This window comes from Caretta caretta, chromosome 9, assembly GCF_965140235.1.
Source record: "Caretta caretta isolate rCarCar2 chromosome 9, rCarCar1.hap1, whole genome shotgun sequence".
In the NCBI taxonomy this organism is placed as follows: Eukaryota; Metazoa; Chordata; order Testudines; family Cheloniidae; genus Caretta; species Caretta caretta.
Window position 1 is genome coordinate 23,362,138 of NC_134214.1, and position 24,799 is coordinate 23,386,936.

General features: G+C 38.5%; 1 protein-coding gene across 1 annotated transcript in view; it reads right to left on the reverse strand.

Moving 5' to 3' along the window:
• Positions 1-24,799, reverse strand: part of MLF1 (myeloid leukemia factor 1) — a 32,518-nt gene that overhangs the window by 5,729 nt on the left and 1,990 nt on the right. The window contains exons 2-3 of the mRNA XM_048864338.2: positions 9,803-9,965; positions 1,746-1,832 (exon numbers count right to left, since the gene is read on the reverse strand). Coding sequence (XP_048720295.2) covers positions 1,746-1,832; positions 9,803-9,965 — 250 coding nt within the window. The remainder of the gene's footprint in view (positions 1-1,745; positions 1,833-9,802; positions 9,966-24,799) is intronic.

Here is a 24,799-nt window from a genome sequence, read left to right on the forward strand (position 1 = left end):
TCCTCTGTATTTGCCAGTGAATCTTGCTTTAAGCCCTGAGCATGCAGACTATCCACACAAAGGGACCCCTCTGCCCACATATAGCCCTACTGACTTCAATGGGATGTGCTTTTGTAGAGTTTATTGCAGGACTGGTACTTCAGAAGGGAAGGAACTGACTTTGTGTGCGTGTCATATACAGAACAAAGCACGCAGTCTGCACTTAAATAATAAAAAGGTCATGTAATGTATTTGGGAGGATAAAGGTATCAAAATGTTTGTGTGTTCTATTGTCTTCAGTACTGATAATGCCAAAACTGTTTTACCAGAGCACTTTAATAAATTAAACACATTTGACCACATTCTACTCCAGTACATAGACATAACTGGAGTACAACTGATAGTACAAAGAATTAAAACAAATACTTTCTGGGCAAAAAAAAACAAACAAAAAAACCCCCACATTTTCTCTCTGCACTCCATAGGGAATCATAATATGGCTTTTTATAGGACTTCCTGAATAACTGTTTTAAACACTATTATTCTGTTTGTGACGGGTTGGATCATAGGAAACCCCTTGGGACTGCCAGCTGATGTGCTGAGACTAGCCCTGAGCCTGTTTCCCCGGTCAGCTTGGGACTTCAGTGCCCTACCTGGTTTGAGCCAGACATGCTAGCCTGCTGCAAACCCAGACCCAGGTCTGAACCACGTTCCCTAAAAGCTGTGGGCTTAACTGAAAACAGCTTAAGAAGTGTTCCTGTCTCTAGCACTCAGATGCCCAGCTCCCAGTGGGGTCCAAACCCCAAATAAACCATTTTACCCTGTATAAAGCTTATACAGGATAAATTCATAAATTGTTCACCCTCTATAACACTGATAGAGAGAGATGCACAGCTGTTTGCCGCCTCCCCGGGATTAATGCATACTCTGGGTTAATTAATAAGTAAAAAGTGATTTTATTAAATACAAAGAGTAGGGTTTAAGTGGTTCCAAGTAATGACAGAACAAAGTAAATTACCAAACAAAACAAAAACAAAACACACAAGGCTATGTCTAATACAGTAAGAAAACTGGATACAGATTAAATCTCACTCTCAGAGATGTTTCAATAAGTTTCTTTCACAGAATGGACGCCTTCCTAGTCTGGGCACAATCCTTTCCCCGGTACAGCCCTTGTTTCAGCTCAGATGGTAGCTAGGGGACTTCTCATGATTGCACCCCCTTTGTTCTGTTCCTCCCCCTTATATGTGTTTTGCATAAGGCGGGAATCCTTTGTCCCTCACCGGGTTCCCACCCACCCTTCTAAACGGAAGGGCACCAGGTTAAAGATGGATTCCAGTTCAGGTGACATGATCATATGTCACTGTAAGACTCCAAGCCCTCATTCCTCCCAGCCTGACTCACAGGAAGGCCTGCAAGCAAACAGAGCCATCCATAGTCAATAGTCCTGGTTGATGGGAGCCATCAAGATTCCAAACCACCATTAATGGCCCACACTTTGCATAATTACAATAGCACCTCAGGGTTATATTTCATCTTTCTAGTTTCAGATACAAGAGTGATACATTTATACAAATAGGATGAACACACTCAGTAGATTATAAGCTTTGTAATGATACCTTATAAGAGGCCTTTTGCATGAAGCATATTCCAGTTACAGTATATTCACACTCATTAGCATATTTTCATAAAATCATATAGAGTGCAACGTCACATTGTTCAATATAAATAATACTTTTAAGACTGAATTTTCGAAATGTACTTACAAAATTTCTTTGCAGTTCTAACATACTGTTTCTCATGTTTGATATAGTTCTGTCCATTGCAAAGAAAGGATCCTTGAAATCTGAATTCTGTTGGAGGAGAGAAATTATTAGCTACAGGGGAAAACTATTGTTTGGGGCCTCTGTACCTTTAAACCTCTCTTTGGTGACCGACTGTCAATTCTGGTGAATCAATCCAGAGAATCAAACAAACTAGAAATGCAATATGCCTCTCCATCCCTTAGAACCCCAAGGTAGACAGAGCATCTCTAATCTGCAAATCTCACTGGTTGCATTCATGAACATAAAGCAGTCAGCCAGGAAAGGACATGAATGAGGATTTAGAGTGGACTCCAAATGTAATCAGTGAAATTCTTCAGACATTGTAAGCAGTTGTTCAGCAAATGTCTCATTAGGTAGCGCTATGAACTCCATAGAGCAGGTGTGGGAAAACTACGGCCCGTGGGCCAGACCCGTTGGGGAGTGGGGTCTGGGGCTTTCCCTGCTTCGGTGCGCTAGCCAGGGTGCAAGGTTGGGGGCCACATCATGCGGCTCCCAGAAGCTGCAGCATGGCCCCGCTCTGGCACTCCAGCAGCGGAGCAGGGTAGGGGGCTGCTCCATGTGACTCCCAGAAGCTGCGTCATGGCTCCCTCTAGCTCCTATGTCCTCCAATGGCTCCCTCTGGTGCTCCAATAGGAGCAGCAGAAGCGGTGCCTGCAGATGGGGCAGTGTGCAGAACCCCTGACCGTGCCTTCGCATGGGAGGTGGAGAAGGGACATGCCACTACTTCTGGGAGCCGCTTGAGGTAAGCGCCTCTCTGAGCCTGCATCCCTGAGCCAGTCCCCATGCCCCAACCCTGATCCCCCTCCTGCCCTCCAAACCCCTTGATCCCATCCTGGAGCATCCTCCTGCACCCCAAACCTCTCATCTCCACCCCCACCCAGAGCCCACACCCCCAGCTGGAGCTTGCACCCCTTCCTGCACCCCTGCCCCCTCCCGCACCCTGAACTCCTCATTTCCAGCTGCACCCCAGAGCCCACATGCCCAACCAGAGCCCTCGTCCCTCCCGGACCACAACCCCAATTTTGTGAACACTCATGGCCCGCCATACAATTTCTATTCCCAGATGTAGCCCTCATGCCAAAAAGTTTGCCCACCCCTGCCATAGAAGGAGTGAAAGGCAGAATGAGATACTCTAGAGGCATTTTCAATAAAACAAAACAAACAGTATATATTTAATACTATCATAGCTCTTTAATATAGGAAAATCTGAAATCCACAATAGGATAATTTACTAAATGTAATAGCTTTAGACATCCACAAAATTTTTTTGAGCCAAGACATTTCCTTCACTACAAACTAAGGCAACCAAGTTTGAAAACGAGACTCTATATACCTAATTCAAGAACAATTCTAGTGGAAAAAAAAAGTTATTTTGTTTTATATCTAGCAGTACATGAAATCAATCCTTGAATAGACGTGTTTACTTACCAAGATCCATAACCAAAACAAGCTGTAGTGGACTGTCATCTCATCTATGTGTATTATGAAACATTGAGTTATTTTTCAAAAGGAAAACAGAGGGCAATGAGAAAACAAAGAGATGGGGGAGGAGGAGGTTTCAAAACCAGATCAATTTTCAAACTGAAATTTACAATAAATTCATAATCTCATTTAAAATATGCAGGAAATATATTTAATTCCTTATAGAATCATAGAAATATAAGACTAGAAGGAACCTCAAGAAGCCACCAAGTTCAGCCCCCTGTGCTGGAGCTGGACCATATAAACCTAGACCATCCCTGGCAGGTGTTTGTCCAACCTGCTTTTAAAAATTTCCAGCAATTATGCGGATTTTCAGAGGAGGTTGTGGAGACTGTTCCAAAGCTTAACTACACTTATAGTTATGAAAACTTTTCTAATCTCTCACCTAAATCTCCGTTCCTGCAGATTAAACCCATTATTTCTAACAGTAGACAAGGAGAAAAACTGACCACCGTCCTCTTTATAACAGCCTTTAATATATCTGAAGACTTATCAGATCCCCCTTCAGTCCTCTCTTAAAGACTAAACATGCCCAGTATTTTATCCTCTCTCCATCGGTCAAGTTTTCTAAACCTTTTTATCATTTTTGTCACTCTCCTCCAGACTCAGTTTGTCCATATCTTTCTGAGGGGGTGGTGCCCAGAACTTCAACTAGGCCTCACCAGTGCTCAGTAGAGAAGGACAATTATTTCCGATGTCTTACATATGTCACTCCTGTTAGTACACCCCAGAGTGATATTAGCCTTTTTCACAGCTGTGTCACTTTGTTAACTCGCATTCAATTTATGATCCACTTCGATCCTTTTCAACTGCCACCTAGTCAGTTATTTCCCATTTGGTTGTTGTGCATTTGATTTTTCCCTTTCCAAAATGTAATACTTTGAACTTGTCGTTTTTAAATTTCATCTTGTTTTCAGACCAATTCATGAATTTGTCAATGTCATTTTGAATTCTAATCCTGTCCTCCAAAGTGCTTGCAATCCCTTCCATCTTGGTGTCATCTGCAAATTTTATAACCATTCTCTTCATAATCCAAGTAATTAATGAAAGCATTAAACAGTAGTGGATCAGGAAAGACCCCTACAGGGTTCCACTAGATACTTCCTCCCAGTATGACAGCTAACCATTGATAATTCTTTGGATATGGTCTTTCAACCAGTTGTGTTTCCACTCTATAGTAATTTCATCTAGATCACATTTCTTTAATGACATACCAATATTTGTTACCCGTGGCTAAACTTCATTAGGCAGAAAGAGGCGTGGAATGGTGTTCTGATCAGAAACAGACATATCAAGAAACATTTGCTTGACAGACCTTTGAGTAGACTCCAATTTTTGTAATTCTCAGTCACAAGACCTATATTTACACATCAAATGCATTATATCTCCTTTGGATAAAGCAGACAGCGGACCTAAGAGAAGCAGGAGGTATATGAGTGACTCCTTTCTGACTAGCAGGCACCACATTGGGTTAACCTAATGAACTACTGGAGGCTTTAGTTGTTTCATACGTACTGCATAAGTAAGCATTTCTTCACAGTTTAAAAGTTAATTGCATAATTCACAACATATCGTTTCAGGAAAGCACTATGGAAAATGATTTTCATGGTCATCCTGGAGAAGGGATGGGAAGGAAATCTTTGCACATCACTGACAAATGACTCAGAATTAAAATGCAAAACTATAAAGTGAGCAGCTAATCCCAGTGCGGCACAAACTCTCCTTATGAGAAAACATGTCCATATCAAAAGGGACGGCCTGAAGGAGAAAAGTGAGCCTTTGCAAATGGTGTAATTATTGTCAAGGGTCTGAAGAAAATCCAGTGACATAGGCTTGTTCAGATTAAGTTAAGTTTAGCATCTATCTCTGTCCTGACAGGGAAGAAATTACAGGTTGTTACTATACTGCTCCCTAAAATATACTTCAAAACATACAATTATGCTGGCTGAGTAAGTTTAATTTAAGGATGTCCATTCCCAAAGCCAATTTAAACACTTACACATATGGTAAATACATTGTCACCAAAATTCCATTTTTGAATTTGATTTGAAAATCATGACTGTTTCATTAAGAGTGCAACAGGCAGAACAGACTAGTGCACACTTTAGAGCGAGAGATAGATTTTCCTTGTCAAAGGAGATGTTATCAATGTTTTTGGGTCCCACAAGTTCTCTACTCTCTTCTTTCATCCAGAAAGTCTAATGGTGGCCATGACTTTCACATTCACTCACATATACAGGAGATATTATTGCTTAGAAGGTTCTTGACAGTGTTATTTTCTTTCACCATCAATGAAGAAGCTAATGACACTACATCTGTCTACTTTTGTTTTGGAGAACCAGTATCATTGATATCAGCAGGAACATGGTATAGCTATGGAAACATTTCCTTGTCAACTATTTAATTGCAGAGCAGCAAGGAGCTTGTGTATCATTTGAACGTCTTATATCAGAATGCTGACTTCCAACCACACCACAAGCTAGTGTGCATGTTCCTGTCAAAGCACTCAGTATTCCATTTTCTTCCGTACTGTACTCTCCACCCATCCTGCAATAATTGTGTCAGAGGCACAATCATTGTGGAAAACGTCTCCATTTGTTAGAGTTGTTCTATGTTGTTTCTGAGTTGGCTACCAAAACTGCCAAAGGGCATGAGGGAGCAGCTCACTGCCTGGAAGAAAAGTACCAGTTCCTTTTAGTTATTGTACCTGTTATGCATCATGCTTAAGAGAAATCCAGTGCACTTTCACATACAGCAACTGAAATAATAGGTTTTTGGTAAAAATTAAAAAAAAAATGTTATTTAAGTGGACCTCAGTGATTTATAATATGATAAAACAACATAACACGAAGCAGTTTTCTGTAGACACAGGAGTACAATTATTTCCAAATAAAAAAGATGACTGCAGCCATGCTGAATAAATCATATTTACACAAATATAATAGAAGAAACATCTGTGTATCATAGCAACCTTTATACCAAAGGTAATTAAAACATAAGGTGTACTTCAAATGTCCCTTGCTTCCCCACACACTCTTAATTCTGTTTATGTAGTAGAGGCAGTTACAGAGAGGTTAATTAAAACCAACAAGTCTGTGTCTGCTCGACATACAAATTTACATAACTAAATTACAAAAGGCTGGCATAAATTTTACGGCAGAAAAATTGAAGTAAGTGATGCATCTGATCTACTCATAAGCTCTCATTTTATGTAATGCAAGAGATTAATGTAGACTTAAAAATGAAATATATACATATTCTCTAAAATATTCATATCCCTCAGGATAAACCAAATATACTCTACCATGTCAGCAGTTTCAAAGGTCATTGCAAAGAAGTTCTAAGTATATCTATCGTCACATTCAGAACAGTCTGAACACTAATAAATCCACAGTGCATAAATATATTCTTATACAGATGCATAAATAGATGCAGCTATGAACACCATCAGATACAGTTCCTGTAAAACTGACTAGTTGGTCTTGAATATCCCTGTCTGAGAGAACAGTTCAAATGCTGGAAAACAAATTTAAATTTCCAGGAAATAAGGATGAGATGTTAAATTTACACACACACACACACACACACACACACACACACACAGCGCCACCTAAATACATGTGCATAGCTCATAAGGGTATAACACTTTCTAACAATGCAAGTTCAAAATGGAATACAATATCTGATTGCAGAATATTATACACTGTATGGAGCCATATACATTGCAGCTAAGGCTGACGGCTAGTTTTGGGGAAAAATGCACAAGTAACTGTCACAACTTCCTTTCATATCGAAACAATAATTTAGTTTTTGATCATGGTCAATTATATATTAAATATCCTTAATTTTATAATAAAAACGTAAAACCATTTAATATTTGCCTAATAGTTTAAATCCATAAAAAAGCTCTTATTGCACTATGACTGGACATACAGAGAGCCAAATCTGAAGACAATTCATGAAGGTGGCTTGCTCAGTAGTAGAGCAGGTTGGAAAATGGAAAAAGAAATTCAGTACTTTGGAGTTTTTTCTATAGCAATTTTGAATTTTTTGGAACTTTTCTCAACCAGTTCTACTTAATAGCTATGGTAACCAAAATCCAACTGTTTATTAAAAGAAATTAAAAATTCATAAATATGAAAAGATACAGCTCGAATCAGACACACTGAAGACAACTTAAGAAATCAGAGTATTACTGCAGGTGTTAATGCACTGTATTCTTCCACCACCCTCACCCCCACCAAATAAAGTTAAACAAGCTTTGTGATCTGTTTAGAAAACAGTGTTCAAACAAACCTGGAAGAACAGTTAAAATCATAAAACAACAAACGCAATTGCTCCCAGATTGTTGCAACATACATTTTATTCCTTTTTAAAATGAAGCTTAGGCACTATAATTTACTTAAATACAGTAGGAATTATACTTTCATTAATGACTGGATAATTTACCAGCATGAAATCAGACAACAAAGTTTTGAAGCTTTTAAATAAATTAATTCTTCTCAAAGTGTGTAATTTAAATCTGTAATAAAGACACTGATATGTCTCTATACAACATCTAAGGAACCACCATCAGGTCACAGTATCCAGCTCTAAGTTTTCTGTGTAACTTGGCCACTGTTTTAGGGCAACCACAAGGATTTTTTTTTTTATTTTAAAAAGGATATTGGCGTGACTTTAGGCACCAAGACCAGGCAGATGCATTTTTCTTGGTGCTCTTTCAAACTACTTCAGTGTCCCCAAACACTAAGCTCCTCCCAACCACAACTCATGTTCCTCTGTGCCCCAGATTTGTTGAGATTAGACAGTGAGAAATCCCACTGTGTTTTTGTTTGTTGTTTTTTTAAAATAAGGTCAAGCCCATATTTAAGCATTTGCTGAACTGAAGCCCAAGAGCCTACTCCTCCCACGGACTTTAATGGAAGCAGAATCAGACCCCAAGTGGGTCCAACTCTATCTATAGTTTAAACTAACTTTCAGTTTATAAGCATAGGGGAAAGAATCTGGCAGTTACCCTTTTGACCTGCAGGTGACAGCTTGTGCTCCAGCTATGTTTATTAAGCTCCAAATATATAAGATTGAATTACAGTGACTGATTCTGGCAAAGTTCCACAACCCCCTGTAGTTGTGTTATCCTTGAACTAAATGCCAGTGGTTCATATCTAACTTAAAACAAAGTCCAAATGCTTTGAACATAAAATATATTTGTCATGTTATTTAAAAACATATATCCTTTCTAAACCAAGAAATCAGATTAGATTTAGAAACAGAAACATTGCCATAATTGTCACTGCACAACCCATCAGTTGAAAGTGTACTTTATATAAGACAGACTGTTGCCAATTTTCTTCTCTTTTGCAGAGAGCCTCAAGGATTATTAGATTTCATATCATTCACCTGATCCTCCTTAATTGTTACAGCCATATAACTGGAGGCAAGACATTTAAGAATCAGGCTGAATGTAGAATATGAAGCATCAATTCAAAGTAAAGAAATTGTATAAGGCTTAACACTATTTCAACAGTTTTAGATGTCTAGGTTTCAAGTGCGTTTTACACCCATGAAGGTGGAAATTCAAAGTTAATGACAAGCCATTACAATACTTAGGCTCAGACATAACTGAATTAATTATGGAGAAAGCAAGACCCACAACTATTCTGAGGCCAACATCATTTGATGTTGGTAAGTAAGTAAATTAAATGGAAAACCAAAAACTTAGGGCCCACAGCATTATAGGTCTTCTTCTACAGACTGCAGCCTCTCCACTTCAAAGAGCAGATAGCTTGTGGAGGCTTTGGAGGCCAGTAGCTTCAGACAGCTAAAGTACATTGATAGTGGCTAGCCATGAATCATCCAACTTTGCTGATTTAATCTGCCATACACATTTAGGGGCAGATTTTCAACTGGAACAACATTTATGCACCCTCATACTGATCATAGTAATTAAATGCATAAATTCTTGACTACATTTGTGTGTATAATTACGTAGGCCCAAGAGATGAGTTTATAAATTAAAGGCATAACTTAGATACCCACTTTAAAAAAATCTTTCCTTTAACATTATGAAATAAAGGAAATTCATATGTAAAAATAAAGAGAAGTTTAGGGAAAACTCTTCCATTGGAAAATTTTATTTCCTGCTATTTAAATATTAGCCACGCACAAGTGTTTACTTCATGACTAGTTCTAACATAAAAAATCACTTGTAGCTGTTAAGTAAAACTCTTCTATAGTGCTTTTCATTCAGAGATCATAAAGCATTTTACTACAGGAAGGCAAGTATCATTATCCCCATTTTAGGGATAGGGAAATGGAAGCTCAGAGAGATTAAGTAACTAGACCAACATCACATAGGCTAACCGTAAGGCCAGGAATTTAACTTTGATCTCCTATTTCCAGACTAGTGTCCCATCCATTAGACCAGGTTAGAGTCTAAAATCGAAGTGTTATGCCAGATACCTGAAATAATTAATTACTGGTAAAGGAAAAAATCCTGAGATTATGAAAGGACTTACTCTCTGATTTCCTCTCAAAGCAACCTGAGAATCACGGTGTCCTCTTTGATCTCGAGCTCTTTCGTCACCCTCCGTAATACTGAGAAATGGATCTCGTCCAAAAGGATCAGAAAAGCTTCTCAGCATTTGACGCATGTATTGATGCTGCGCAGCAAAAGGCTCCCTGGGGAGGAGGAGAAAGAAACAAAGAAAACTCATGAATATTCTTTTAGAAAGTTAACATGTCCAATTCCAAACTATGTAAAATTATTATGAAATAGGCCAGGCCTGACTAGCAATAGCCAGAACTCCACTTAAAGCCACGACACACATTGGTCTCCAGACACCTCATCACCTTGATAGCAAAAACTGTTTTCAATGGACAGCTCCATTGTAATAAACCTTAGGGAGACAGAGATTTCCACTTATTCCCTCCACCCTGCTGTTCATTTCCCATGTATTTCTGTCTTCTATTCCCCATAGCTCTTTTGCCTCATCCTCCCCATCATCAGCCCCTCTGGCTCTCAACTCTCCATATTTCATTTTCTTCCTCATCACCTTTACTTATGTCTCACATGCTTCAAATCCATCTTCTCTTCAACCCAACCTCATAACTTTTCTGCCTGCCAGGCTTTAATACTATTAACTTTATATATGTTGCCTCACTTCCCCTTCCTTTCACCTGCTACATCTGGAATTCCCTCTCAGTATTAAGAGCATCACCCCAATTCACTTTTGTCTCCCAGTTGCTCCATATGTTAACCAAAAGCCTGATTTCTAAAACTTGAATACTCCTATCTTCGTATTAGGCTTAGTTCTTTGCCTCTCCTTTGGTTGATTCCATCCCTCCTACATTTGTTTTTTCCCCCACCTCCTTTGAGGTGAAAATTTTATTTCCTGCTATTTAAATATTAGCCACGCTAATATTTAATACCATTCACTAAATCCATTCCTGGCTTATCCTCCCTTATTGTAAGCTCTCTGCTCACCCCTACTTTTCTCTCTTTCCCTCCAAATATGCCCTTTTATCCCCCTCTCCATCTTGGAAAGAATTTTCTCTCCTCTCTCTTCCCACCACCCCTTACTTACCTCTCTAAATCTGATCTTGTTTTTCCCCATACGCTCCAAATCTATATCTCCACATTCCTTAAGAACAGTGAACTCTTCCTTTTAACCTCCTCCAGATCCCCTCCACTCCAGTTTCTAACTTCCTCTACTACACTGAGCAAGGTAGCTACACCTCTCCTTTTAGCTTAATTAAAGGGATACGTCTTAATCCTTCCCCTCATCCTTTTCATGTGTGTTCATTCGGCTTCTGTCTTCAGTCCCTCTTTTTGGCTCTAGGAAACCTTAACCCATCCCATGGTGTTAACTACCTCTATGTGAATTAGTCCCAAAACACCCTCCTAGCCGCATAGGCATGTCGTCTCCGACATCCAATCATCTCCTCATACTCACTGAAGGCTAATTTCTTTCCTTACCACTCTCCATTAAAAATTTTATTAAGATGATATTTAAAAAAAGTGAATGGTACAGAGTTGAAGCATATAAGTTACTTGTTATCAGGGAATAACGTACAGATTACCAAGGGGTGTGAAGTTTGGTTTAGGATTGGATGGCATAACGAATACATAATCTATAATATTCCTGTTTGGGGGTAAAAAGTTGACGGGTCAAAGTACAGACATTGAGATATGAGGGTATGTTGTTCCTACATCCCAAGCTTATAGCCATGTTGCCACCCTTGACTTTTCTCCTTCCCCCATAGCTATATATCTCACTAGGCCCCATAGTGCATGGGAGTTTTTTATTTGTTCATTTTTAAAACTGACTACGTAAGATTTATATTAAAATCTAGAGTTACATTTGTAATATTGGGTGAAGACATTTGTTTATTAAAAACATGATTTTTAACCAAACAGTGTCTCTTTAAGCTATGCATATACTTTACATCCATGTCCGTGTAGACAAGCAATTCCATGTCTAGAAGTAGTTTTTCCACTGTCAAAAGCAGTCCCTACCCTACCCACATGATTCCTAGTTTTAGCTTCAGTCCAAACATGGTAAGCAACTATAAGGCAGTAAGTGTCTTGGCAGTTATTCACAGGATAAATGCCTTACTCACAGTGTGAGAAATATAAGCACAAGCAAGTTATCACCTGTACAACCCTGTTCTCAAAACCATAAAGCATAGGAGTGCCACCACAATTTATAATTGCATACATACACTTCCATAAAGCCTCCTCCTACTCCACAGACTTTAAATACATTTAGATACCAAAATACAAAATGCATACACCATTTCTTAAATAATTTAACACATAGCAAAACTATCTGAAGGCTTTATCCATCCTCTCCTTCCCACACAAAGGACAGGTCTCATTCCCTATTAAGCACCAAATGAAATATGCTCAATATGCCAAGCCCAAGAACATACAGGACTTATATTAGTTTTACTTTAATTAAAAGTACAGTTTGTCTAGCAAGTTGCATTCCATTCCATTCCATCCCGTGTGGGTATAACTTTCAGGAGAAAACATGTTATGAAAAATGCAGTAGTTACATGTGGTACAACAAAAGGCTTGTTTTAAAAACCAAAACTACTAGTATTTGGCAATTGATAAAGGTTTTACCTCTGTACTTAAAACGAAGCAAGTCAAAGAAACATGAAAAAACCTGAGGTCCTTACCTTGTGGGAATTGTTGAACATTTTTACTCTAAACATCATTCCTCCAATATTTCTGCAAGAGCATGTGCATATAACAGCAATGCATTCTAAGAAACTTTGAAATATTTCATACATAGCACTTAAAGCACTTTTCATTTAAGGATCTCAAAGTGCTTTACAAAGGTGAGATAGTACCTATGCCCACATTTTACAGTCTAGGAAGCAGACACAGAGAGGTTAAGTGTTTTGTCAAAGGCCACACAATGAGTCAGTGGCAGACCCACAAATAAAACAGAGATCTCCCAACTCCCAGTCCAGTAACTTATGCACAGGATCTTGTTTTGGGATGTGGCTAAACAGGAATTACTGGTACAATCTTACAAAACTTCCAGGTTTGCTAATAACCAACAAGACAGAAATGGAAAGCTAACAACTCTTTGTTTTGGGGGACACAACATGTTCAGTTGACTACTGTTACATCTCTGAAGATCACAACTCAAAGCATAATTACAGGGATAAAGAGTTAGCTTTGGGTTTTGTTTTTTAAATTTGACTCCAGCCCATTGTTGGTCCTAGCAGAGATTTGCAGTGGTACAGTCTGGTCAGTGGCAAGATTTGCATACAAGATTTGCAGTGGTACAGTCTGGTCAGTGGCATTATCAGACAGTAAGAGATGGAGAAGCCCATTTAAGTTTAACAACCCATCATGGAAAGAAGATGCTGATTCTTTAATATTTATAACTCATTTGTTGCTCAAGTCTGAGTGTGGGTATTTGGGGGGTGGGAGGGGAGAAAGAAGATGAAGTGATGGCAAGGAGAGTTGACACCCATTAAGCGCATGAGGTTCCTGCATGTTTTGTACCCCTGTACTACAAAACTGACTGACTTTCTCAAGAAAAAAAAATTCTTTTTCAAGCATCTTGCACACCAAGCTTCTGTCATTCACATGTTAAAAAAAGTTATAAGCCTCTATAACTAAATTTATAATGGAAGCACTGACAACTCTGATAGCAAGGCAAATTTGTTCCACTATTGTGCAGTAATTACATTATGATCTAATCGGTAGATAAATTCTCAGTAAAGGTCAAATTAAGACTTTGAGAGGATCAGTAATGGGATATAGAACCTTTCTCATCTGAGGCACCAGTTCATACTCCACCCATATCAATAGTAACCAAAAGTTTCTTCAATCTGATGGCTAAGGGGATAACGTGAAGTGATTTTGTATTGGTGTCAGTTCACCTCTCAGACAAATGTTCATATCACAAAATCCTTGTGACAGTTGCAGTAGAGAAGCTAAAGATTCGGTGGGTCTGAGAACCAAACTGTTGTCTCACTTCTACAGGCAGGCCCTCCAATTCAGGAACTGGTGTAGTTGATAGGAAAGATAGCCCTTGTTACTGCCTGAACTGTGTATGTTCTGTGAACGGAAGAGGCTCCAGTCGTCTGAACTATTAATCAGGTATAATTCATAATCACTACAGCAAGACAAAATATAAATCATTTTAAAAATGAAAAGGCAGATACTGCAAACACTTATGCAAGCAAGTAACTTTACTCTTGTGAGTAACTTCACTGAGATGCTTACACATGCAGGCAACGTATTTGCAGGACAAAGGCTGAAGTTCCTAAATTCAAGTGCTCCTCGTTCCCAGTTGAAAATAACAATGTTCTCAGAAAATGGTAACAAAAATATTATTGCTACTCTTTATTTCTCACACATTTTTATTCTGAGATGTGTATTCAACCGAATAACCATATTTTTATTACTTTAGAAGATCACAGGGTAGATAAAAATAAATGATTTCTTTTTTAAATTAAAAAAAAAATCGGATTTTTTTATTTAAATCAGATTTTTTTGATAAAATGCTTTTTGAGGGAAAAAACCTGTCTAAAGATAGTTTTAATTAAGATCCATGACGAGAGATCATGTGATAGATTATAATTTCTAATTCTGTAGTATGAGATAATATATTCATGTAATGTTTAAGAAAAATTTTGTAAATGAGTTCCAATAGTTCATGGATTAGGGACCCAATTTTTTGGGGTTCCAGGGACTTCAGTATAGATTACTTAAATTAATCTTTCTATCTACCCAATGGGACTCAGCATCAGAGATGCTTAGCTTTGCAGTTCTCAAACTGTGGATTTGTGTCTCCAGAGATAACATTCTTGTTAACAGCAAAAATGTTTTAAAATAAATATATATAACAACATATAGATAGATGTGAGAAATAACAGACCTCAACCCTATTGTCCCTCTGCAAATTTGTGTACACAGAGTCAATCCCTTACTTCTCTCTAAAAATGCAAAATTTCAGAAAGTTCAATGAATAGTAGATTGTTGGGGTTGAATAGATCCGGACAAGGAGAAGAAGTCTGGAGACAAATGTGAGACGGGAGGGACGGGCAGCAGAAACAAAAGTGAAACTGTTTGACCAGCATATTCTAGAAGTCTTGAGGTCTTTCTGCAGGGGCAGGATTTTAGAATTGCACTATAAGAATTGATGTATAATTTGATTTCATCCTGCTAGCCACCCCATTTGAATAGCAGAAAGGAATGACCCTCTGGGACTATGAGATTCTGTTTTCCCATATACATTACAAATTGGGCCCTCTTTAGTTCTTTGTTTTGAGGTTTAGTTAGTAAGAGACAGGATTCTGTATTGTGTCTATGTTAAGTAGATTAGAGGAACGTTGAAGGCCTGGGTCTCAATGTAAATTGTTTTGGTTATTGACTAAAACTTAGCAAGGTTTAATTTGCAATGCCTTTTTGCTCGATATAAAATACTACTGTTTGTATTCTCAAAGTCTCTGTAAAAGACGGCTTGTGTGAATGAGGAATGCATGCATCAGGAAAGATAAGGTGTGAAGGCCATTGTTAACCAGATGGTCAAGAAAGGAGAAGCGAAGACACTTACTGAGATTTGTTGACGCCAAAGAACCATCAACATGTATCCATGATTGAGGAAGAGCAAATTGACCACCCTGAGGTGAAGGCTGGCACCCCTTAAGACAACTGATTAAATCGAAATCAGGACAGAATGACCCTCTCAGAGGTGTTTTGGAATGTTAACAGCAATCAATGAGTAAAATCTATAGACTTCAACAGAGAAAAAGGAATATAAGAACAGGGTGCTTTGCCATGGGACTTTGGGTTCGTCTTGCCACACTGCAGGAGCATCAGATCGCGACCAACAGTGCCCTGCTCCCCTCTGCGACCAATCTGTTTGGCCACTAAATTGATCCAGACTCTGGACTGGTAACTATGAACATCAACTGGCGGGTGAGGGGGGGGGGAAGAGAGAGAGAGAGAGTTTGAAAAGCATATGCTAACTGTTGTATTCTCAATAAATGCGGCGTGCTGCCTTCTTCCCTATAAAGATCCCGTGTGCTTCTTATAAGTATAAGATTTCTGAGTGTAGCCTTCATTGATTTGAGATCTACCATACCATTCTCTCACTAGATGGGAAAACCTATAATGGCAGCAGGCTGTAAAAGAGATCCAGTTTGGGAATATTTTAAATGAAGTTCCTCTACCTGTGGGTAAGACAGGCATGCGCACAAAATGCAAACAGTATAACAAAGAAATGCAAGGCCTGGTTGCCCAAATGAAACAACATCATGAGAAGTGTTCTTTCTCAGGAGGAAGCTGCATTGAAGATGATGAAAGGAACAGGTCTGAACATGCAGGATCTTCAGGTTGGTAAACTTTTTGATTTCATACTTCTTTCTTAAGGACTGCCTGTCTTCTATCTGGACTATTCTTGAATTCTCATGTTTGAGCAAAAAATGTAGCTGTTACTCTATGGTACTATCATTTTAGATGCAGTTGTGATAAAAAATAAATAGCTGAAATGGGCAGATCCTCCTTTTACAATTTCACCTTTAAAGTAGTACTGAGTGTCAGTGAATGCAATGAGTACTACTAAATGAGCAGTATGGTAATAATAATTAAACAACTGCATTGACTTATTTTGTTTAGGAGAATCCATCCTCAACATATAGGATTCTGAAGACTATCCACCTTCAAGATCACCATCATTTTCTACAGTTTTAGAAAAAACGAGTTTTTGGGAGTGGTTGGGTCATTACAAAACCTAAACCTAATTTCCCCAATACTAATTTCTCCCTACTGTTACTCACACCTTTTTGTCAACTGTCTGTAATGGGCCACTCTCATTACCACTTCAAAAGTTATTTTTCCTCCAGTAGTATCCTGCTGTTAATTGATTTATCTCATTAGACTGACCTCACACTTGGTAAAGCAACCCCCATCCTTTCATGTATTTATACCTGCTACTGTATCTTCCACAGCATGCATCTGCTGAAGTGGGTTCTAGCCCATGAAAGCTTATACCCAAATATATTTGTTAGTCTCTAAGGTGACACAAGGACTCCTCATTATTTTTGCCGATACAGACTAACAAGGCTACCACTTTGAAACCTACAGTTTTAGAGTTATCTGCCAATGATAGTGTTTCAGTCTCATCATGTATGTCACATAGCCACAGTATATCACCTGCAGCAAAAAGAAAAAAAATCTCCATCATCCGGAAACAACCATAGATAAGCTTGTGATGAGAACCAGCAAATTACAAAAAGAGGTAATTGATGAAAAAATTGCCTGGTTTGTTTATGCACAAACTCTCCTTTCCGTATGATTGAGAACCCACACTTCATGAACATGGTTCAGTCATTAAGACCAGGATACAGTCCACACAACAGAGCAGATGTCGCAGGCAAATTGCTGGATAAAGGGTATGAAAGAGAAATTGAGCAGTGTGCAAAAAGTCTAGAGGGGGAAATTGTTAACCTGAGTCTTGATGGGTGGAACAATGTCAATGATCCTGTTGCATGTGCTTGTGTGACAACAGAAGAAGGGAATGTCTTTCTTACAGAAACAATTGCAGAAACACTATAGAAACATTAGGAAATGCACACACAGCAGAATACTTACAAGTAGTAGCAGTAAAAGCTATAACAAACTGTGAAAAAAAATTCAAATGTCTAGTATGCAGCTTGGTCACAGACAATGCTGCAAATTTATCAAGGATGAGAAGAAATTTAGAAGAGAGTCCCAAGCTAATAACATACGGTTGCAATGCTCATTTGATTCACCTCCTAGCCAAAGACTTCAGTGTTCCAGAAATAAAGGCTAATGTTGTTGAAATTGCAAAATACTTCCGTAACAACTGCTTTGCAGCAGCTGCTCTGAAAAAAATGGGAGGAACCAAGCTAACTCTCCCACAAGACTTGAGATGGAACTCAGTAGTGGACTGTTTTGAGCACTATATCAAGAAGTGGCCTAATCTGATCACTGTTTGTGAACAAAATAGATGGCACTGTCACAGCCAAAGTTCTCAACATTCGGTTTAAGAGAAATGTTGAACACATGCTGAGTACCCTGAAGCCTATTTCTGTAGTCTTGAACAAAATGCAGGGAAATAGCTGTTTTATTGCTGACGCTGTTGAAATTTGGAGGGAACTGAATAAGATCTTAAAAAGAGAAATATGCAATGACAGAGTTAAACTACAAACATTAAAAAAACAAATGGGACAAGCACTATCTCCAGCTCATTTTCTTGCAAATATCCTCAATACTCGGTACCAGCGTCAAACCTTAACTGCTGAAGAGCAGGTGGCTATGACATGGACATCCAGCAATCATCCCTCTATAATGCCAACTATAATAAACTTCAGAGCTAAGGGTGAACCATTCAAGAAATATATGTCTGCGGATGATGTTTTAAAGAAAGTCACACCAGTGAACTGGTGGAAGTCACTTAAGCACTTGGATTCAGAGACTGTTGAAGTGATAATCTCACTTTTAACAGTAGTAGCTTCTTCAGCTGGCATAGAAAGAATATTTTCTTCCTTTGGACTAATTCATTCCAAATTGAGAAATCATTTGGGACCTGAAAAGCAGGAAAGCTTGTTTTTCTTTTCCAGATTATGAACAAACAGGAAAATGAAAGTGAAGACAACTGAGTTAGCTGCAGAAGCCAATATTTTAAGTTTCTCATGTTGACCTGGCTGACATAGTCCATTTAATTTTTTTTAAAAAATATTTCATTTAACTACTTTAGTTAAAAACAATTTTAACAGAAACACACCTGTTTTAAAAAAACTTGAATGTTTAACTAAATTCAAAAATTCATATGGTTGTTTTGTTAAAGTATTACATGTTTGCTGTTGAAGAAAAAAATCCAGAATACATAACGCTGTTGTTTTAGTTATATAAAACAATTTAAATGTCTGTCTGGTGACGTTCTCCTCCTAATACAGCATGGCAAGAAAATCCTCCAAATATAAATGATTAACCTGTTGAACTAGAGATAGTTCACCTTCCAGTGACTTCATAAATATCTGCTTCAATTACCGTTAGTAAATGAAATAACCAAACAATCATTCATTTTCTGATATAGCTGTAAAATTAATCTGAAAAGTTTCCAAAATAAATCACTTTAAAAATGTATAGTGTGTACCTTCTAAAAATGAAACCTACATCTATCTCTGAGTTGTGAAGAATATGTATTAAGGTTATAACAACCAACAAGAATGCACTTTAATGTAGAAATTCATGATTAAATCAAGTCTTCCTGACTAGTGATTTAAATCAAATCCACCCTGGAAGATCATACTTGGAATTAAATTATTTAATTAATTCACTATTGTAAAATAAAATTACATTAGTTCTGATTTGGAATGAGAAGTCAGAAGCAGCAGAAAGTCACACTGAAGATAACAGCTGGAGTGATATAACACATTGACAAGTTAAAAACAACAAAGAGATCTAGCTTCTGCACTTGCCTAAGCTATTCAGAAGGAAATTCAGCTAGATCCTGGAAGCATTTTGATCAAGATCAGCTAGTGCTTCCCAGGGCCAGTTCTCTAGAGATAGAGACATTTATATTACCCTTAACCGAGACACTATTTACAATTCATCAGTCAAAAATCTCTCCTTGTTAGGCAGTGGAAGCCTTTATTATACTAATTTGGCAGTGAATCTAGTCATTGGCTGAAGAAGTAAGCTGATCCCCTTAGCTGTATGTAAAACAGCTCTGCAAGAACTGTTCCAGCAGTCAGTATCTCTCTCTCTCTCCCACACACACACACTAAAGTTTTTTTTCCCTTGCAAACAATCCCCCAGCCACTAGAGCAGCACTGGAGCCACACTAAGAAAAAAGGAGGAATGCCGACAGTTGAAAGTACAGGGGTGTTTCCACTATACTTTAAACACGTGACCTACGATAAACTAGACTTTATATTTTTCATCTTTCCATTCCTTTTATATATAAATGAAAAGTTTCTAAATGGGACAATTACCAGCAATTGTGGCTTTCATGTGGGAATCCTTGTTAGGGGAAATTTTGTGGTTCCTGTAAAACCGTGTACATCTAGTTGCCACAGTATCGTATGACCATTTCTAGAGGTCAATGGTACCAATCAAGTATAAATGTATGAAAGCCTGAGGACTACAGAAAGTTAACTCCACAGGTAAGAATATTCTTCTTGAGATAAGGCCCAGAGCATGCTCTCAGGTGTGCATATGCAACATAGGAACGGCCATAGTGGGCTAGATCAATGGTCCATCTAGCCCAGTATCCTGTCAGTGGACAATGACAAATGCTTCAGAGAGAGTGAACAGAACAGGGCAATTTATCAAGTGATCCATCCCCTGTCTTCCAGTCCCAGATTCTAGCAGCCAGAGTTTAGGACACCCAGAGCATTGGGTTGCATCCCTGACCATCTTGGGTAAAAGTTCATGGAGGACAGGTCCATCAATGGCTAATCTAATTCTTTTTTGAAACCGGTTACACTTTTGGCCTTCACAATATCCCCTGGCATCAAGTTCCACAAGCTGACTGTGCATTTTGTGAAGCACTTCCTTATGTTTGTTTTAAACCTGCTGCCTATTAATTTCATTGGTTGACCCTGGTTTCATGTGTTATGTGAAAGGGTAAATAACACTTATATTCACTTTCTCCACACCATTCATGATTTTATGGTAGCATATTCTATGCTAGCATTCCCCATTTAGTCATCTCTTTTTTAAGATGAATAGTCCCAGTCTTTTTAATCTCTCTTCATATGGAAGCTGTGCCATGCCCCTAATCATTTTTGTTGCCCTTCTCTGTACTTTTTCCAATTCTATATTTATTTTTTTCAGATGGAGCAACCAGAACTGCACATAGTATTCAAGGCGTGGCAAGCCATGGATTTATATAGTGGCATTGTGATATTTTCTGTCTTATTATCTATCCCTTTCCTAATGGTTGCTAACTTAGGTTTGTTTTTTTTTTTTTTTAATACTGCTGCAGCAATGTGACCAGATGTTCTCAGAGAACTATCCAAAATGACTCCAAGATCCGTCTTATGTGGTAATAGCTAATTTAAATCCCATTAATTTGTCTGTATAGTTAGGATTATGTTTTCCAATGTGCGTTACTTTGCATTTATCAAGATTGAATTTCGTCTGCCATTTTTTTGCCTAATCACCCAGTTTTGTGAGATCCCTTTGTAACTCTTCCCGGTCTACTTCAGAATTAACTAACTTGAGTAATTTAGTATGGTCTGCAAACTTTGCCATCTTACTGTTCACCCCTTTTTCCAGATCATTTATTAATATGTTGAACAGCATTTATTAGTGCAGTACAGGGTTTAATTTTGTTTTGGTTTGGTTTTGTTCACAGCCAGTTTTGTCCAATGAACTATGTACTCAGCCAAAATTGTTGTAAACCATGTTAGTCCTTGAATAGTCCTTCCCATAAGAACCTCTTCTGTGCAATAAACACTTCCCTCAAGGTATTGTTAGCACTGTTATGTCATTTCATCTTGCACAGATCACCCATGAGGCAATTTCACAGTGATACGTACTGAAGAGAAATAGCTACACTGGTTATAGCTTCTTGTCTTTTTGGAAGAATGGATGGTGGTTGCTCTATTTCTTCTTTGCTCTAATCCACTCTAGTTTCTCTGAACTCCTGCTGCAGATACATTTGCCAAATGTAACACTGGCTGTCTCCTCATGTTAAAATTGTGCAACCCTGTCTCTGCAACTCAGGAGAAACATAAATAGAAAGCTAAACTGTGTTCTCTGAGTTTAGAGATTACCTCTTAGAAATAACGCTTGTTTTGACTAGTTTCAACCTGGTATGTCAGCCCTTCAGCCAACCAACTCCTGTTTTATGTACACGATATGTGAGCACCAGTGGCTCTTTGGTTATAGTATACTTGCATATTCAACCTATAGTATAAGTTCCAATTCGCATAGGCATCTTCATTTTTTAGCAAAAGCATGGCTTGCCCAATGTCTAAAATAAACACCCTTTCTAGCATGATGGGTAAGACCCTACCAAATTCACGGCCATGAAAAACATGTCATAGACCATGAAATCTGATCTCCCCCATGAAATCTGGCTGTTGTATTCTACTCCCACTCATACTTGTGTGCTGGTGGTGGTGGCGGTGCTGGCTTCAGAGCTGGGCAGCCGAGATCAGCTGCTGGCTGGGAGCCCAGCTCTGAAGCCAGCGCCACCAGCAGCAGCAGCAGAGAAGTGAGGGCTAACCTTACTTCTGCACCGCTGCCAGCAGCAGCGCAGAAGGGTGACAATACCATACCATGTCACCCTTACCTCTGCGCTGCTGCTTTCAGAGCTGGGTGGCCAGAGAGTGACAACTGCTGGCAAGGTGCCCAGCTGTGAAGGCAATGCCGCAGTCAGCAGCGGTACAGAAGTAAGGGTGACAATATTGTGGCACCCACCCCCCTAAAATAGCCTTGCGACCCCACCATGCATGATTCTTTTGGGTTGGGACCCCCATGATTACAACACACTGACAGTTCAGATTTAAATATCTGAAACCATGAAATTTACGATTTTTAAAATCCTTTGACGGTGAAATTGACCAAAATGGACATGAATTTCCTAGGGCCCTAATGATGGGGAAATCCAGAGATGTTAAAGGTTCCTGCCTTGACTGCTTACTTTTGAAGTAAAGGTACTTCCATGTAGTAGGCAAGCATTGAAGCAGAGAACTGAGACAGCTGATATGATGGACATTCAAAATATAGCCTGTGGTGTCATGTGTAACTGGAAAAAAAAATCTTACAGAAAAAAAAAAACACACACACACAAGGGCAAAGAGTAACCTTAACAAGTACTGGGGCAGCATGAACTTGCTACTGGAAGCCTCAAAAGTAGCAGCAATATTTGGATTTTTTTCTGTATGGGAGGCCTTTTTAAGGGGAAGTTGTGGGGGGAGTATATAGAGGCTAGTAGTTGTTCTGATTCATAAAGTTCATGCGGTGAGTGATAGCGCTCAGTGGTTTGAGCATTGGCCTGCTAAACCCAGGGTTGTGAGTTCAATCCCTGAGGGGGCCATTTAGGGATCGGGGGCAAAAATTAGGTATTGGTCCTGCTTTGAGCAGGCGGTTGGACTAGATGACCTCCTGAGGTTCCTTCCAACCCTGATAGTCTATGTTTCTATGTATTTCCTTTTCTTTCACTCAGCAATTCCCAGTATGGAATCATGTTATAAAGACATTATTAGAGCGGGATGGAAAATGGTGGTCCCATCCTGGGACATTTTTAGAGATTTTGAAAAAATTTCCTGCCCTGAACCCAGATAAAAAACCAATCTCAAAAATGTTTGTGAACTGACAATGGGGGGGGGGGGGGATTTAAATAAATAATTTAGTTGGGACAATTGAAATGTTTTAACATTTTCAAAATGTTTTGATTTTTTATCCTTTCCATTTTACTAGTTTAAATTGCAAAATAAAAATTTGTTTGGAACAAAAAACCCAGACATTTTCATCTCAGAAATATCAAAATGGGACATGGACATTGAAGAATTCTTGAAGAAAAAATTTAGACAAACTGAGAATTAGATCAAGGTCAACCATTTCTTGTGAACAGTCAGTTTCAGACCAAAAAAAAAAAAATCATCCTGACCAGCTTTACTAAAGATATTTATTGATAACTGAATCCTTACAAGTGTCAATAAATGTAATAATGAATATTCTGTTCCTAATTGGTGATGATGTAGGGCCAAGTTCTTCTTTCAGATATTATTCTACAGCACCATTGATGGGTGTGTGCTTTAGACTTGTAAGAATACATATCTATTCTATAGAGTTTAGAATTTATAATCTAGATTAGAGACATAAAAGGAGTGGGGGAAGAAGGGAATGGGAGAAATTACATGGAGTGATGTGATTTGGATTGTTTTGGCAAGTGTTTTTGCTTTAGTTGAGTCCAAAGCAGAGAGCAAAGAATTACAAAGGGATCTCACAAAACTAGGTGACTGGGCAAGAAAAAGGCAGAGGAAATTCAATCTTGATAAATGCAAAGTAATGCACATTGGAAGACATACTCACAACTATACAGACAAAATTTAAAAGTCATTGTGGATAGTTCTCTGAAATCCTCTGCTCAATGTTCAGAAGCAGCCAAAAAAGTTAACAGATAGTTTGGAACCATTAGGAAAGGGAGTAAGACAGAAAATATCAAAATGCCACTATATAAAATGCACGGTATTTTATATACCTTGAATACTGTGTGCAGTTCTGGGTCACCCCATTTCAAAAAAGATATAACAGAATGGGAAAAAATACAGAAAAGGGCAACAAAAATGATTGGGGGTATGGAACAGTTCCCATATGAGAAGAAATTAAAAAGACTGGGACTATTCATCTTGGAAAAGAGATAATAACTAAAGGGAGCTATGCTAGAGATCTATAAAAATCATGAATGGTGGGGAGAAAGCATATAAGGAAGTGTTATTTACCCCTCCACTTAATACACAAATCAAGGCTCACCCAATTAAATTAATAGGGAGCAGGTTTAAAATAAACAAAAGGAGAACTTCTTCACACAACGCACAGTCAACTTGTGGAACTCGTTACCAGAGGATGCTGTGGAAGCTAAAAGTACAAATGGGTTCAAAAAAGAATCAGATAAGTTCATGGAGGATAGGTCCATCAATGGATATTAGCCAAGATGATCAGGGATACAACCCAATGCTTTGAGTGTCCCTAACCTCTCACTGCTAGAACAGGGGAGGGTTCACCTGATGAAATTGCCCAGTTCTGTTCACTACCTCTGAAGCATCTGGCACCAGCCTCTGTCAGAAGACAGGTTACTGGGCTAGATGGACCACTGGTCTGACCCAGTATGGCCATTCTTATGCTCTTATTGATGCACAATCTTCTCAGACTGTGATCCTTAACAAAAAAGTTTCTTTAGGTAGAGTACATAAGAAAAAAACCTAGTAGATTTTTCATAATACCTGTGCTCTGCATAGTCTATTAGGACTCTGCATAATATTTAAGTTGTATAATCATA